The 17,703-nt window shown below is 42.1% G+C and overlaps 1 protein-coding gene across 1 annotated transcript; it reads left to right on the forward strand.

Annotated features, from left to right (window-relative positions):
• Positions 1 to 2,212: 2,212 nt before the first annotated feature.
• Positions 2,213 to 16,027, forward strand: elapor2a (endosome-lysosome associated apoptosis and autophagy regulator family member 2a). Its single transcript, XM_079266724.1, has 22 exons — positions 2,213 to 2,394; positions 3,924 to 4,044; positions 5,552 to 5,741; positions 5,820 to 5,967; positions 6,685 to 6,774; positions 8,148 to 8,253; positions 8,352 to 8,504; positions 9,645 to 9,733; positions 9,818 to 9,998; positions 10,106 to 10,234; positions 11,305 to 11,395; positions 11,515 to 11,617; positions 11,708 to 11,845; positions 12,536 to 12,799; positions 12,896 to 13,069; positions 13,176 to 13,362; positions 13,583 to 13,679; positions 13,770 to 13,871; positions 13,982 to 14,108; positions 14,485 to 14,663; positions 15,109 to 15,277; positions 15,375 to 16,027. Exons 1-22 carry the CDS (start codon positions 2,299 to 2,301, stop codon positions 15,441 to 15,443), a joined length of 3,003 nt encoding a protein of 1,000 aa, XP_079122850.1. The 5' UTR covers positions 2,213 to 2,298; the 3' UTR covers positions 15,444 to 16,027.
• The last annotated feature ends 1,676 nt before the right edge of the window (positions 16,028 to 17,703 follow it).

Raw genomic sequence — 17,703 nt, forward strand, 5'->3', positions numbered from 1 at the left:
ATGTCATTGCAGCACAAATTGTCCACTTGTCCGACAGCAGCAGCTGTATCAGTGTCATCAGTTTATTCCAGAATTCAGTGTCGGCCATCTCAGTATAGGCCGATCTCTCATCACATCTTCTCTTTCTCTCACAGAAAGTAGATTCCCAGCCAGGTTGCTTCTTGGTGGCTTCAACCACTCTTTACAGGCAAGGGTCACTCTCAGTCCTCAGCTCTTGTCTGCTTTCCTGACAACTAATGTGTGTGTGAGAGTCTCAGGGTGTGTGAGTTGCAGTGTGTCAGAGCTGGGTGTCTAGTTACTTGACCAGGTAGTCCCTGGTCTGTTGAGAGTTTGGGGGCCGGGGTTGGGCCACAGGGTCTCTGGTTACCACCTGACTCAGGGTCAGTTGCTAATACACTTCATTACTATTAATTAATGAACTCATCTGATCACAGAGCAGTGGCTTAGAGTGTAAAGATTATTGGAGTGTAGTCGATGGTTGAATATGAGAGTTCAAGTTACAGGCAAACACCGTAAGCGATAGGCCTCAGATGAGAAAGAGAAAGGAGGGGAGCGAGAGAAAAACTCAGCTGCCCTTGGGTGATGGACTACTTAAATATTCATATATGACATAAAGCAGACTTGCATCAATAGTTTATCCAGGGTCTACTGGTGAATATATATTTTTCATACGACAATATCAAGCACAGCATTTTGACAAAAATGCGGAGCATGTGATTGGTTGTTAGGTTACTGTATGTGTGAAGGTTTTGGATTGGTTCCCTTGATTTTGATTCGTTATTGAACAAGTACAGCAAAAACTCTTTTGATGCAGGATAAAATGTTTGAAAATCTAATTGTATGCCAATAAGATACAGCTAAGAGTCTAAGTGGTAGCAGGTGGATTGTGAAAAAACTCTAATCTCCATTGCAAACATCCAATCCATGATCTAGGGGTTAAACGTGTACCATTGAACTTGCCCAGGATGACCAATATATAGTACAACAGTATGTCTTGTCCATAAAGTATATTGGGGCGACACACTCGTAAAAGCCCCACATTTCAACAACAATAAAAGGGTTGAATCTTACAGAAACATTAAAAACCACATAGCCTACAACTGTACTGAAAGATGAATTACACATGCACTTTTGGCCCAATTGATACATTGGGTGGCAAGTTCAAATGATTCAGCTCCAGTTGGGTGAGATGACTGAGATTTAAGCAAAACACGAATGGTGCCCAGAAATAGGACAATATGCAAAAAAAGCTGAATTTACAGCCAAGTTTCTTACAAGAAAATCAATGTCTGAAAAGGCTATTTCTGCGATGTGTGTCAAACCGGCACCCTATCATCTTTAAAATCCTGCTTGTTGCCGTATCAACAAAGGGAAGTCACGCGGACAGAATCAGTCCCAGAATCAGCACCTTGGACAGCGGTCGTCCACATCATTCACTTCGCGCTCTAAAATACAAACGGAATGCTTTCATTGTAGGCAGAAAAATAACACCGCAGTTTATGTGACCCATGTTGCAGTAATGATGAAGAGTCGCAGAGCTTGGCTTCCCTCTGGTGGTCAGTGCTGTGGACTGCAAAGGTTGGGATTTAGGAACAATACACGAGATCTAACCGAGGCTGTTTTCAACATAAGGACGAAATGTCTATTCTCACAGAAGCATCAGCCCAAATAAATCTGCAGAACAAAGAATGTTAACTTGCCTATTTGTATTGTCATCTAACCTAAAAACACATATGCTGAGCTTAAAAATATGTTGCACATTTCTTTATTCTTTTCTCACATCTACAAGATAACAAAATGTATTTTTTTCCTGAGCGACGTCATAGGAGTGTCAGAGCCGGATGGATGAAGGCGCGCGCACACACACATACAGAAAAACAAGAGACGTATTACTACTTTGCTTTCAAAATAAAGCGACAAAATGTTAAATCTTAAGAAAATTAGGCAATTGACACGGGTGTAGGCTTCATGAAAACAAAATGGTATTACAACTAAAGGAAAAAACAGGCCCAAAAATTGAACTGGTGACTGAGGATTCCTTCACACATGCGTTGCAAGTTGTACTTTGAAAACCTTAACAGGAAGTACTCTTCTTCTTATTCTGCGCAGCTTGATTGTGATGAGGATGCCCTGGGGGCGCACAATGTGAGGATAATCGCAGGTGGTAAGGTTACGATCTGCCGAGGAGAGAAGACAGGAGCAGGTGTCGACTAGAAACTGGTTCGGGTTTATGATCGGCTTCACTTATCCATCCCAGGATCGTGGTTGTTGTTGTTTTCTCCCCCTTGATGATCCACGATGCGGTCCTCGGCTTGGTTCGTCGCCAATTACGCTCTCATCCTCTGCACGCTCCGGTTGATTGACGGGGCCAAAGAACATCGACTGTGTAGCGAGGTGAGAGATGCCACAGTCGATCAATAAGGCTTCATCCTGTTTAATTGTTAGCGCTCACTAACGGGGATGGCAATGAGAAAACCGCACAGTTTGGGCTGCTATGGCTTCACACGCTGCACACGCTGACAGCGAGTTGGTAATCCACATCAAATACGATTAGAAATTGATGACACGTTTCCGGGTCGATTTGTGGAACACTATTTAAACGAATCGTGCTTTTCAGAAGGTGGGATGACGAATGCACCTTTAATCATTGCTGTCTTTGTTAAGGGAACAAGTTTGAACAACGCGAATCTCTGCTGACGTCTGGTGTGTTTGAACTTCACCACTCGAGTGCTGTTCAAGCTGTTATCAGTTTCCTGCATGGACTGGCCCTTCCTTCCCTCTGGTCTGGCTCAGTTCAACACCTCCAAAGTCCAGGCTGGCAGCTCAGTCTCAAAGCAGACAGTCAGTCCCAAGATAGAGGAGCGACATTCCTTTTCATTTATTGGCTCAATCTCTCTTTTCACACTGGTTGAGAGATTACTGCAGCTCTCCAGTGAAGGGCTATATGGTGCTACATTTTCTGGGATAGCAAAGCATGACATCAGAGCTGATATATTGGTTTCAATCTCATGAAATGCATTCAGGAGTAGAGACTCTCATGCTGAATTATGGTGTGAGATGAGTATTGAAGTTTGCCATATCAATGTTCGACCACAGCTCTTGTTTGAGTCACAAGAGATTGTTTTAATGAGTTCTGAGTACGACCATATTCTTAACGTTTCTCGTGTCTCGATCACTGCAGCTGTAATTTTAAAACCTTGTTCGCAGTTATGCTCAATTCTGCCTCTTTTCTCATTATCGTCAGTGTGACTGAACTCTACGTCCAGACCCACAGACACCAATGCAAATCATTCCGCACACAACAGCCTGCATGTGCTGCGGTGTCAAAATCTGGTTTGGCTCAAGGAGCAACATTATGTAAACTGTCAGAAATTAGGCCGCCCTCCTCTGTAGAAGGAAATATAGAGAGAGGCTCTGTGGAGGCGAGAACATCAAGTTAATGGTGTTTGCTCCAGACGATAGATTCAAACTATAACATGTGTTCATCAAATGTCCAAATGGTCATCCAGAAAATGTAAAAAAAAAAAAGCTGCTGGTAAAACACCTCCGCCTGCTGCCACCTCCCCCATGTTCCCATCACTGTGGAGATGGTATGTTGTGTATCCAGGGGAGAAGAGCGGTTGTGGCTTGAGAGATAACGCAGCGTAACAGGCGGTCATGATTTTAAAGCCCAGAGCAGCTGGTTACGGAAGTTAAATTCAGTGCTGGTTGCTAATGCAGTAGCACCAGCTAGTTAGTCTGCTCTGATGCATTCTCACCCAGAATGAGATGACTCAGGGCTCTGATGTGGGTTGAGGCCTTTTGTGGTGTTTACTGACCTGCCTTCTGGCCTACATTTGCTAATTGTTTGGGTCCAAGACTGTCGTGGTGCCTGATTTCTAATGCAGATGTTTTGTGTGTGTGTGTGTGTGTGTAATTGGCAGATGAACTACTACTATGAGTACACAGAATGTGACAGCACAGGATCTCGGTGGAGAGTGGCCATCCCACAGAGCCCCGGGGCTTGCACTGGACTACCAGAGCCAGTACGCGGCACAGAGTGCAGTAAGTATATATGTCTGTGTGTGTGTGTGTGTGAGAGAAAGTCGATGTGTATATCTCACCTTCTTATCGGTAGCCTGGAATTTCTAACACTACAACCTGACTGACCCGGTTTGTAGATTCTATAGCCAACAACGGAGCAAAGCCACAGGCCAATACTCTGAGATTAAACCACTGTCACATAATTGCTCTTTGCTCAATCATTGATGGGGCCATGTAGGTGCTCACAATAATTGTATGGGTCTAATAGGAGGTGCAGTAACCATGAAAAAAATCTGTCCAAACAGAGAGTCTTGATTACAAATGAATAGAAAAAGGCAGTAGGTTAACAGAGTTTGTGCTTTTGAATGGACAAACTTATTCATAGGCCGTATAAATAATAACTGCAGATCAGTGCTACTGTTTGCCATGGAAATAGGCCTGCTAAGTGAAAGGTGAGTCACGGAGAGCGTTAAATATTTACTTTCGTTGAGAGGAGGGTGCTCAAAGACTTCTCAATTGTGGTGAAATATGTCTTATCATGATGGAGCCAGGAAGGCAGATTTTAATTGTGTAAATTTCCTACAAGGTGGTCAATCAGTCTTTTGTTCGACCTCCCTAGAACAGGTTTGCCCTGCGCTGTCACAACATCACTAATTGCTCAACATCAACATCACATCAACATCAACATCACTAATTGCTCAGTTGAGATCATCATTCTGTGTTTTAGATAGCTGAAAAATAACTCTCAGAATAGGGTGCATGTTGATGGACAGCTCGTGTTTCTCATGATAGGCTTGCCCTGAGGATTGTTCCTTCTGCATTGCTTGTCGCAATTTGCGTCTTCAGCTTGGATACCTCACCTTTTGTTATTCTGACATTTTCTGTTTCCTTCTTCCTGTTCAAATTCGTGCATATTTCACTTGAAGAACACCAGAACACCAGTTTCCTCATAGCAATTGGACAAAATATCTTGCATTAGATATGATGATGCTTTGCACCGTAATGCGTTGCAAGAGGCCAAGTAAATATAGTTAATTGTCACCAATTAATTACGTGACCATGAAAATGAGTGCAGCAGCAAACTATCCTAAATCAAATCACACCTACAAGCACATCCTGCTGCACACATGAACATACATCTGCTTTCATGTGCTACACAATCCCCACGTTGCATCCCCACGCATAGTTTGCATTGGTTGTTTTTTAAGCATAGTGGGGCATCACAGTGGCATTTGACCAGCTCAGGTATGAGGAAATGCTGACACTATGAAACATTGGCAGATGCAGAAGACATGAAGGCTGCTGGGTTAGCAAAAAGCGCCGAGACAGACACAGTGTGTAACAGGATATGTAAGGATTAAGTTCCCTGATCACTGGGGCTGCATTCTACAGTGATTTGCGTGGCCGTTTCTCTGTCATCTTCAGTCTGTGCGATTCTATATTGCGTTGATGATTTTTCTTTGCAGCAGATTTCAAATGACTTCTCTTCTTTCCACCCCTCTGTACCTTGCCTTTCTGTGTTCTCCAGCCTTCTCATGCTTAGCCGGGGAGTTCCTCGAGATGTCGGCTCAGGAGTGTACCCCGTGTGCAGCGGGAAGCTACTCCCTCGGCAGCGGCATCCGCTTCGACCAATGGGATTCCATGCCTGCTGGCTTCAGTAGCCTGGCAACCTCACTGGAGTACAATCCGCACAGAGACGACAGGCTCACCTGCAACAGGTGTGCGATTAGGACGCGAGAAAAACTAAAATTCGGATCGCGAGCGTAAAATCAATTACAAATGTATTTTCCTTGCAGTTCTACCTGGGTGCCTCAAGGAAACTATCTGGAGTCCAACAGGGATGAATGCACGGTCTCTCTCATCTATGCTGTTCATCTGAAGAAACAGGGCTCTGTCAGCTTTGAGTACCAGTATCTAGACAACAACTTGCTGTTTGAGTTCTTTGTGAGTTTTAAATGGTTTTATATTTTAACTTTTGTCTCTTGAGATATCTGTTTAAGTGGATGCTGTTTGTGTGTACATGGTGTGTTTGTGTTTACACATACTTCCCAAAATGTAATGGGCATAGTACTAATGTTAATGAGAAAAAAATGCTGTATGTAAGTAGAAATAGCACCAGATCATCATCATGCTAATTAGATGCATGAATTGGACAGCATACTATCCTATACTGTTAGTAGGCCTTTCTTGTGGCAGGCACAAGGACACATCATAGCAGGAAAATCAATAATAATATTGGCTGAATTTCATGTCCCAGTTCCAAGGCCCTGCATTGTGCATGCTGGCTCACCGACATGGTTTACTGCTTAGATAGAACAGAGCCATAACTAACATCAATTGTTGCAGCTGTGCTTTTGTCTGCAATGGCAAGTCATATGATGAGTCCCTTATTTAGAGGCAGGTGTGCTGGAAATATTAAGATTTTGTGATCTGTAGTAAATTGAGGACGTTTCTTATTTATTCTCCATTATGAAAGATGGGTGTTTTATTGTTCAATAAACGACACACAATGCTGCCAATAGACAAAAAGTCACATCAGCACTTTGTTTTTTTTACTGTGTGTCAGTGCATGAGTGTATATAATGAATATTGAAGTCATAAAACACTACACTGCCATACAGGAGGAGAGTTTCAGCTGATGGATTATTTGTGTGTGTTTAGATCCAGAATGACCAATGTCAGGAGATGGATCAGTCTGCTGATACGAAGTGGCTCAAGCTCACCAATCATGGTGAATGGGCAACCCATACGGTAAGTGCTGCATGCCGTCAGATGAACAATAACAACGGAGGACACATCTTTGGCAGCTGGCCGCGATCTACCAAAATAAATGTGTTAAACTCTGGCGGAGCAGCAACAAATGGGTGGATATGAGCAGCCAGCCTGCTAGTACACAGAAAAAGACTGGCATCACTTATTGCGTTCTCCAGTATTTTTCCCATCACAGTAAAATTAGTCTCCATCCGTGCTGTTCTTGCACTGAGGGTATCTGTTATGGCAGCATAGTTTTGTGTCAGTTAAATTGAAATGCTTTATACAACAATCAAATTACGTTGTTCTCTGTTTGAAGTTTTATTTGCACCATTGCACCAATGATGTACATGGAATTAATACATATAAATCAAGTAGAACATATGAATTCAGTCAGGCAGCATTGTTCTCTTTTGCCTTAAAGCACGTTGCATGAAGTTGTTGTTGAATGAACTACTGACTGTTTTCAGATATTATTTCCAGAATATTTATGGTGCAGCTTTTTGCTTTTTTTCCATTTAAATTACATAATCATGAGCAGTGATGGCCCGGCTCTAGCATTTGGGCCGATCTTACAAATGTGTAACATTTAGATATTGCAGCTGCCAGTTTGTCACTTTGTTTTTTCTAAATATAATTAGTTTCAATGTTTAAAACAAAATAATTGGAATTAAATACATATTTTTTTTAAAGTCTGAAAACCGTGCGGTAAGGTGCTACATCTGCATCGTGTGTTGAAATGTGCCTCGAGTGGAAGTTTGTCTCCAATGCTTTGCATTTTTGGGAAGCAGAATGCGCAGACATCATTCTAAATGTTTTGTTTATGTTTAATATCGTTTTGGTTGTATGATTTTATTTAGTTTTCTTTTATTTGTTTTCAGTCCAGTCAATGGCTTAAATTTTGGAGAAATTAGTTTGTAACCCAAACCAATCTGTAACTGTTCATGAATCCTTTATGGGCTGAAAGCATCAATAGCATTTCATTCAGTGTTGTTTTTTTTACCATCCATCCAAAGATGCACCTAATGGTTCCCTCTATAGATCAGCCTGAGCTAAATATTCTGTAAATAAGCTTAGTAATAGTGTTTGATTTAAATTCAGACTAGATCTCTTTTTAGTTTAGAGATGATGATTTAAATAAAACATGAAATCTTAACTAAAGAGGTCAAAATGAAACGCCAAATATGGTTTACATTTTGTACCTTGTCATTCGCAAGTGCCTTCATCATTTCAAGTGTTGATTGTATCTGTTATTTTAAGATGGCATATCTTGTTAATTGGCGCTACATAAAGCAACACCTGACTTTAATGTGCTCTCTTATCTACCGCGCTGGCACAGCCTGACTGATAAGACATGAACACATGTATTCTAGGTGAACCTGAAGTCTGGCACCAACATCCTGTACTGGAGGACCGGTGGGGTCCTGATGAGGGCCAAAGGGGTGAAGCCTGTTCTGCTGAAAAATGTTCAAATAAAAGGTCAGTAAGAAATTCCCATCTCTTATTCCCACTTCTCAAATCAATGCACTTATTAAACAATCATTTTCCCTTTTCATTCTCATATTTCCTTGTACCAGGAGTGGCCTACACATCAGAGTGTTTCCCATGTAAGCCGGGGACGTTCAGCCGAGTCCCAGGATCCACCGCATGCGACCCCTGTCCTCGGGACACCTACACTGGCCACGGTGCCAGCTCCTGCACCCCCTGCAACACTACCACTCACTATGCAGGTAGGAACGCATACAAGAAGATGTGCACATGTTGCACAGCATTTCAGACCGACAGCATGTTTAATCTCTGAAACAACACAGTGTAACTGCAGTGCAGTATTCAGTGTAGCCTTATTGTTGTCAGCGTGGCTCACAGAGGCGCATCACACAGCCACAGGATAGAAAGAGAGCGTGTCCTATTTTCAGCCACGTTAGTCAAACTTCAGAAGGAGAAACATTGTGTTTAGTTCAGTGAGGAGGACTTGTGTTATCACAAGGGAGGCGCAGATTCTGGCTCAGGAAGTAGTGGCTATGCGCTTGTATTTTTCAGAAAGCTTCTGTATTACTTAAATTTTACAATTTGTGTTTTCTAATATGCTATTTCTAAGGTTAGAAGTAATGTGCTCCCTTGTCTATTTGAGTATTTTCTCAACAAGGATTTACTCGAATACATTTGCACATGTGAGGCAGTCACCTTACTAGACCCTGCTGAGAGGCAAGGCCAGCTATATATAAATCAACAGTCGGTAGTAAATTAGTTATAATGGCAGAAATATGGCTCACTGACCCGATATTTTTGATATTCTAACGTGGTCTAAATAAATGAAATGAAAGTAATGAAAAGACTGCTCTTTTCTCTTTCTTTAATTTGCTGTGATATAAAGTATCTTCACCTCCTCAGATGATTCAGTGAATGCGTCTCCTGTTTAGTAAAGTCACTGAGAAGTGATTGTAAGAAGATGAGAGTATTCAGAACATATTACATATTTTTATTGAGTACACCTCTTTATGCATCTTGTATGACGTCTGTGCTTCACTGCTCTGTTTGAGTCTCCCGTCAAAGTGCTCTTCTTTAAGAGCACATTTCTATTCTTTTATTCCTCATCTGCCTTCACATCTTGTATCACATCTTTTTCTATTTTCTTTACTGTATTTTAACTGAATGGTTCTCTATTTTATTTTAATTCCTGTGTTTTAGTGGTTTAGCTGCATGGCTTTTGTGTTTAATGCTCTGCAGTGTGTTAGAACTATTGAGGTTATTGTTACAGTGCTACAGTATTTGCAGGGCTCTGTGTAAATTCTATCTTTAAATGATAGCCACTTATTTCTCTGTTGCTCACGTCGTTTTATTTTGCCTTATCGCCACTTTTCTTTTCCAAGCTGAGGGGTCTGCCGTGTGTAAGGACAGACCTCCATGTTCAAGGAAGGACTATTTCCAGATCCACACAGCATGTGACCATGAAGGCAAGGTGAGAGAAATATAATACAAAGAGAAATCCCATTCTGTAATCACAGTTTCTTGTCCATCACCCTACATCTTTGTGTAATTTCAGACGCAGGTCATATATAAGTGGATTGAACCTATAATCTGTCTGGAGGGTGTGACTGGAGCTGAGTCGTTGCCTCCAAGTGGAGAAAGGGAGCCCTGCCCTCCCTGCAACCCTGGTTTCTATAACAATGACACCGCCACCTGCTCACCATGCCCACCTGGGACCTATTCTGATGGGATTAAACGTACCGAGGACTCTCTTGACTTATATTGTATTGCTTCCTGCCATTTTCCTTCAGTTACTTTTGTTTTTGCTGTATGCGGTTTCCAAATTGTGTTTTTCATCCCCCAGCATGTGATCGGTGTCCAGCAGGCACTGAACCCTCCTTGGGTTACGAGTATAAATGGTGGAATATTCTTCCTGCAAACATGAAGACCTCCTGTTTCAATGTTGGAAACTCCAAATGTGATGGTATGAATGGTGAGTATATTTGGCTCGATGTGTCCACTCGTGATCTCTCTCGCTCTCGCTCTCGCTCTCGCTCTCGCTCTCGCTCTCGCTCTCGCTCTCGCTCTCTCTTTATTGGTCATTCTGTTTCTGAACGCCTCTCTTAAAGGAACATGTCATCATTGTGGGACATGCGCTTTCTTGCCAAAAGTAAGATAAGAAGATTGATAGTTCCCTCAAGTCTGTATGGTAAATATGAAGTTGAAGCCAAGAGACAGGTAACTCAGCTTAGCCAGGGGCAGTGACTATCTGGAGCCTCTACTGGTTGCCTCGTTGCTGTCACCAACCATATGGTGACAGCAACGCTCCTGTTCTAAGCTTAGATAGCTGGCAGCTGACTGCGGCTTCACTTTTACGACACAGACATGAGAGTGATATGCTCTCATCTGATTCTCTGCAAGATGATAAATAAGCATTTTTCACACGTTGTTGAACTATTCTTCTCTGGGGCCAGTGTGCAGCAATTTGGGGGGATCTATTAGCAGAAATGGAATATAATATTCATAACTATTCACCTGGAACTAAGCATCCTTTTGTTTTCGTTGACATTGGATGAGCCCTTCATATCTACATACAGAGCTGGTCCTCTTCATGGTGTCAGCCGGTTGAACACCCATGTTTTAACAGTAGCCCACGAGGGACAAACCAAAGACTGGCTCTAGAGAGAGCCTTTCGCCTTTCAGCTGAAGGTCACTGTAGTTCTCCAACACTCTTGTGAAGCTGCGGTGACGTGACACACAGAGTGGAACCTCAAGCCGCCGTTTGACTTCTGCTGCTCCTGAGGATGGCCTCTGAGCGAGGCGAACGGAGTTACCATGATTTCGCTTTCTGCAGCTCTCGCTACAGCGGTCTTGGAGAGAGCGGAGGGGTATTCAGCTGGTTGCAATCTGCAACCACACAGCTAGATGCCACCAAATCGACACGCTGTCCCTTTAATGTGTAGTGACGAGAGTTACAACAGTCAATGTTATCTAAATGTGTATATATATATATATAATATATATATTAATCGTTGAGTAATGTCGATTTGTCCTGTCCTTTAGGCTGGGAGGTGGCAGGTGATCATATCCAGAGTGGAGCAGGGAGCTCGGATAATGATTACCTCATCCTCAACATCCATGTGCCTGGCTTCAAGTAAGTACAGTCATGTTTGTTTTAGTTTTTTCTTCAGTCTCCATCATTCTCGTCACTCAGCTGTCTGTTTTGTTTCGCTGTGACTGATTCCACTCGTCTCTGTTTTCATCTGCCTCCAGGCTCCCTACGTCTATGTCAAGCCATTCAGGGACGGAGTTTGGTCGCATCACATTTGAATTTGAAACTGTGTGTGTTGCCGGCTGTGAGTTCTACTTCATGATGGTGAGACGGCTCCTGACAGATGTTCGCTGCTACATATACATTGTGATGTAGGTGGTGTGAATTAAGTGGAGTGAAAATGTTGTTCTTTAGGATGTAAACAGGAAGAGTACTACGGTGGTAGAGTCATGGGAGAGAACGAAAACAAGACAGACCTACACACACGTCATGACACAGAATGCCTCGGTTTCCTACACATGGGCTTTTCAGAGGACAAACCAACCTTCAGATGTAAGTATGAGTAAAGTACTGGAAATATATGTTTGTTTTTAATGTCTTTTATTGTTTTGTGTGTGTGTGTTTTGCATTCTTAGTTTCCTTGTTTCAATCAAAAAGCCCATAAGGCAGTTACTCAAATATGTGTCCCCTGAAATCCTTCCTTAAAAAAGATTAACAGCCAGCAAGTTCACATTTCATAATAACTTCCTCTGTGGAGGTCTGGCCACTGACCCACTTCAGAAAGTCCTTCAAAAAATCATGAAACCTGGTCTTGTGGTTAAACCTTCATATTAATTGTCTCACGTCCAGAAACAAGACTGCTCTGAAAGACTTACTGTCAGTTTTTTCATGGTCTCGTAAATCCACCCCACACTTGGTACACCGAACACTCCCTATTGTTGGCTAAGAAAGATACTATCTGCCGTGGAGTTAGTGTTTCAACCGAACCACAAATCAAACAGACTTCTTTATCTTTGTGCCCACTTCGGTGAAGCTTGAATCATTGACTTGCTCTTTTAAAGCACCTGTTTAGCAGGAATGTGGGCATTTCAAGTCAGGACAGAACTTCGTCTTGTATAAAGTACCAACACTGTATGTTGCGATCCATATGTGCTTTTTTTGTTAGAGTCTCTGGAAAAAAGGTTTTAAAACTCCACAGCCCCTATAAGCAGCATTGTTCTGTACCTTGTTTGTCTCTCTCAGGTACGCCGGTACGTCAACGACGTGGTGCGAATCTACTCCATCTCGGTGACTAACGCGGTCGATGGGGTGGCGTCTAGGTGCCGGGCTTGTGCCCTCAGCACCGAACCCTCAACCTCTACGTGTGTGCCGTGTCCACCTGGACACTACATTGACGAGCTCACCAGCCAGTGCACGGAGTGTCCCCGTAACACATACCTCGTCCCTCATGCCACACCGGGCCCGAACGCCTGCAAACCCTGTGGACCGGCTAGCAAGAGCGACAAGGTTTGTTTTTCTTTGTAATGGGGAAAGGAATCAAACCATTGGGAAACTTTTTTTAAATGATTCATATAACAACCATATGCGGGTGTTTTTTTACAGGACCACAGTTTATGTTACAGTGACTGTCACTTCACCCACACTGAGAGCAATGCCACTCTGACTTATGACTTCAGCCTCCTTGGGTCTGGAGGATCACTGATGAACGGTCCAAGCTTCACCTCCAAAGGAACCAAGTACTTCCACCACTTCAAAATCAGCCTGTGTGGAGGAAAGGTGTGATGAGATGAAAACACACACACATGCGGATTAAATGTAATCAAACGTTTGTGTGTATTAATGCAATGTTCTTGCTATTTGCTTTTTTTGTTTCATATTTAAGGGTCAGTTGGCAGTATGCACAGACAATGTAACAGACCTATCCGTCACCGACTCCCAGAGAGAGAAAGGTGAAGGAATCAATGCCGTCAAGACCTTCATCTGTCAGTCAACAATAATCCCAGCTACTGGACGAGGCTTCCACACAGCGCTCGCCTCACAGTCCATTAACCTGGCGGACACATTACTTGGTTAGTGGGCAGAAGATGCACACAGTGATAGAGCTGCATTTGGTGTGTTTTATACCGCTGTTGTTGCGCGAAAGGGTAAAGATGTAACGACACGAAACGGTTCCGTCTTGTTGGTCTTTTAACAAATAATATTACATTCGTGTTACAGGAGAGAGAAAATCAAAGACGCATTAATTGTACATACACGCATTAAACGATGTGTCTGTGTATTGTTAACCAGGAGTGACAGTTGATAGTACACTTGATGGAATAAGGGCGAGACCAGAGATGTACCACCAAACCACCAAGAAAGTCCCTGATGTCAACTTCTACTACAGGTACCTCTATTATTAAAAAAAAAAAAATCAAACTAAAATAAATGTTGCGTCTAAGGTTATGTCTTGCTTTTTGTATTTCCCTTTGCTAAGGTCCCTGGATCCGACTTCATCATGTGAGTCAGGTCGGAGCGCAGTGGTGACACTTCGTTGTAACGCAGAGAAGAGCACTAAAGGAGAGCTCAGCGTTCCCAGGTGCTACATCTCTGTCTCTGTCTGCCTGACTCCCTGTCTAATACCACATGTAACGTTTATCAATGCTGTGATGTGGTGTCGAGGTGACGGCTTGTGTTTGCTTATTGCAGTCAGTGCCCTGCAGGAACATGCGACGGCTGCACCTTTAATTTCTTATGGGAGAGCTCAGGAGCTTGTCCTACATGCACAGAGAGAGACTACCATCAGATAGAGGGAGCTTGCAAGGGAGGACACCAGGTGTGTGTGGGATGGATTTCTTTTGGTTCTTGAGTAAAACACAATGGATTTAAATGAAACAATGCGCTGACAGCTTTAATTTGAGGATGTTTACGCCCACATCCCATTGATGTGGTGTGTAGAATTTAGAGCCTATTTTATAACCCCCCCAAATTCAATATGGATGCAAACAGCCTTAAAGCTGAAAGTCAGCACTTTAACAGTTTTTGTTTCACTTGAAATTTAGTGTGCAGGAGTAAAGCCACTCCATTTCAAGTCTCTTAAGTACTTACTAGTAAGACTGCACTGTGTGGGAGGAAAATTAAAATTAGTATATACAATATTCAGTGTATGTTTTGGCTTATTTGCTGCTATATGTGTGTATGTTCTTCCTCAGGACCTGCTGTATGTGTGGACTGAACCAAAGCTGTGCATGGGCGGTCTGACCTTGCCTGAAAAGAAAACCTTGCCATGTGAGGGTATGGAGTTCTGGGTACGGCTCGGTGCAGGGCTGGGAGCCTTCACCGCAGTGCTGCTCGTCTCGCTCACCTGCTACTTCTGGAAGAAGAACAAAAGGTGTGATTCCCTTTTTCCTTCCTGCCAGCTTTTTTGTTTCTCTCTACTTCCTTCTTTCTTTCTTTCCTTCCTTTTTTCTTTCCTACTACTCGACTTCTTTCCTGTATTCCTTCCTAACTTTATCCTTCCTTATCTTTTATTATTTTCCCCCTCCACTTTCTGCCTCCTTCCTTCCTGTCCCATTTATCTTCCCCTATCTAACTCCACACCACTTCCTTGTTTCCTCCTTCATACTATATCACTTCTTTTTCTTTTTCCTCTCCTTGCTTTCCTTCCAGCTTTCTTCCTTACTTCATCTCATCATCTCCTCCAAACCTCTGTTGTTTGATCCCATACCTTCTGCCATTGTTTCCTTGTCACATCATCACACATTTTGTCAATATTCATGATGACATTGGTTGTTTTTTTGCTACAGTATTGATTCTGTCATTTGTCTCTGTGCTAGGTTGGAGTACAAGTACTCCCGGTTGGTGATATCTGCCAATAAGGAGTGTGAGATGCCAGGAGCTGACAGCTGTGCCATGATGGAGGGTGAGAACGAGGGAGACATGGAGGATGAAATCGTGTACACAAAACCTTCTCTACTTGGCAAACTCAAAGCCATAGCATCCAAGGTGAGAGTCACACCATCGTTAGACGTGCAGTTAGAAAATCTCCCTTTCATAAAAGTCTTTAGAAACTATAGAAATAATGTGTTTTTCATTTTCTCAGGGAAGTGGAGAGCACTATGAACATGTGCAGCTAAACTCCTCTCATTCGAAAGCGTTGGTATGGAGCTAGAGAGATGGTAAAGTGAGGGGAGAGATCGGACCCTCGAGAGACTTTCCACTGAACCCCCCCCCTTTAACCAACCACCCCCTTTATGAGCTCTGGTACCAGGAATACCAACTGTGTGTTCATACACACATAAACACACACACGTCATGCACCTAGAGCCAGGCTCAGAGAAGCCAAGAACATGGTGGCCTTAAAGCTCGGTACGACAGAGCCGTCCAACTCGATGCATAGTACTGTGAGGCAGGTGTGTGTGATAGACACTTCCTGGTATATTCTGATACACACTGATGTCAGAAAGGCTGTTAGAGGAGCTCAGGGTAAGACAAGGACCCATTTGATGTTCTCTTTTCATTTTCATTTCAGTCTGTGTAGTGCCTATAGACAGCCATGGCGTAATTTGCCATCAAGTTCACCAATGGTGAGTGTGTGTGTGTGTGTCCATCTCCCATAGACGTTTACACAGACTGCACATATTACACAGACATATAAAGTCTCTATCTTCTCATCCGTTTGTTCTTTTGCTTGGTTGAAATTATTGTAACGAGGAGAAGTGTGTTGCTGACCAAGTGAAAATGAAGACGTCATGTTATGCGGATAAGGTTGTGTTGTTGACTGTCTATTTACTTCAATTAAATTATGATGTATTTATGTATAAGTGGACCCAGTTTGATTGATTTTCTCTTGTACCGATTATTTTGAGAAATTCTCTGGAGGGCTTGGAGACAGACAGGTTTAAGAAGCATTGTGGGTGACAAAATGGATTTAAAGCAAAAAGGTTCTGAATAATAACTTAAATACGGGCATTATCAGTCCAATAATCAGTCCTGAAAATGTCTCTTCAGGGAAAATTCAAAAATCATAATGGTTTCTGATCCACATAGCAAATAAACAAAATACACGGGATCCATCATAAACACTGCAGAACAGGTCATTACATATAATTGTGCATGTCAGACATGTAGAATAAATGTCATCATTTTGACACAGTAGTTAACAGTTTAATCTGACTACCAGTTTGTAAAACTCATTTATGTCATGATTACCAGTTACGATGTCGTATATTTACAACTGTGGCAGTAATACAATACGTTTGAGGTTTTTACTGATCAACTTGTAACTTTTAGTAGTGAGGGTGGGATGATCTATGTATTGGGTGCAATTTATTTCCTTGTAGACATTCAGCGATCCAACAATTTATCGCGTGTGGCCCAGAATTATTCAATGCCTCAAAATCCTGTCACTTTGATTACAAAACCATTTGATCAACAACAGCCGTGATACGTCAGTGGTCTAAAATGAGCAAGCCCGATATATATTCTCTCCTACAAGCCGAGGGCTCAGCAATTGAATTATATTTTAACACAATGTATTACTTTCAAAATGATCATAACACGAGTCACATCACCAGTTTAGCGTCAGAATTTTATCGCTTTTAACCTTTACACAGCTGAAGTGAAAGAGTATAGAATGAGTTTTCTGTGTGTGATCCATTTCACATTTAAGCCATAAAACTAAAAGAACAGTAATATCAGAGATATTGTCTTGTTTTGGGATTAAAATATATATGTAGCCTATATTACAAATGTATATATTTATAGAAATAGTTTTTTGTAAGATTATTCAAGTGCCTGTGGCTCCAGACTTCAGCTCTTTGCAGACCTTCAGTGGGTTCTCCTGTAGAGGGCAGTGGAAAACAGGAGGACAAATGTAACCCTTTTTTGCTTCCCTGCAAGCCAAAATGCAGGGGTGGAAGTAACGAAATACATTTACTCTCGTTACTGTAACAAAGTCGTTTTTTTGTGTACTTGTACTGTTTTGAGTTTTTCTTAAAATATATTTATCACAGGTAGCCTACATTTCGTGTTGCATCCGCATCCGAGTAAAACTATAATTTACATGAGAAAGTCCTGATAAAACTAGAAAATGCATTTCCTGCTGAAAATGCGTTGGAATGCTGAAAGCTGAAATTAATTGTGAAAAAATAGCTGAAAATTAAGAAATGGGAGACTATCTGTCTGAAAAATGTTGAAGCCCGAAAGCATTTAAACTGCACTGCTGAAAAACCTTCTAGTTGAACTGTCTCACTATGGTGTCTGTAGCTGAAAGTATGAGGAAGAAGAAGGCTTTGAAAGTTGAAGAAGTATAACAGGATTTGAAGATTTTCTCCATAGAGCTTTAAAACTTTTTTTTTTCTGGTTGCTGAGAGACAGCTGAGGGTTAATATAAGTGTCAGTTTTACTGGCGTAGTTAAATTTATTGGAAA

The sequence above is a fragment of the Melanostigma gelatinosum genome, assembly GCF_949748355.1.
Source record: "Melanostigma gelatinosum genome assembly, chromosome: 1".
Taxonomy (NCBI): domain Eukaryota; kingdom Metazoa; phylum Chordata; class Actinopteri; order Perciformes; family Zoarcidae; genus Melanostigma; species Melanostigma gelatinosum.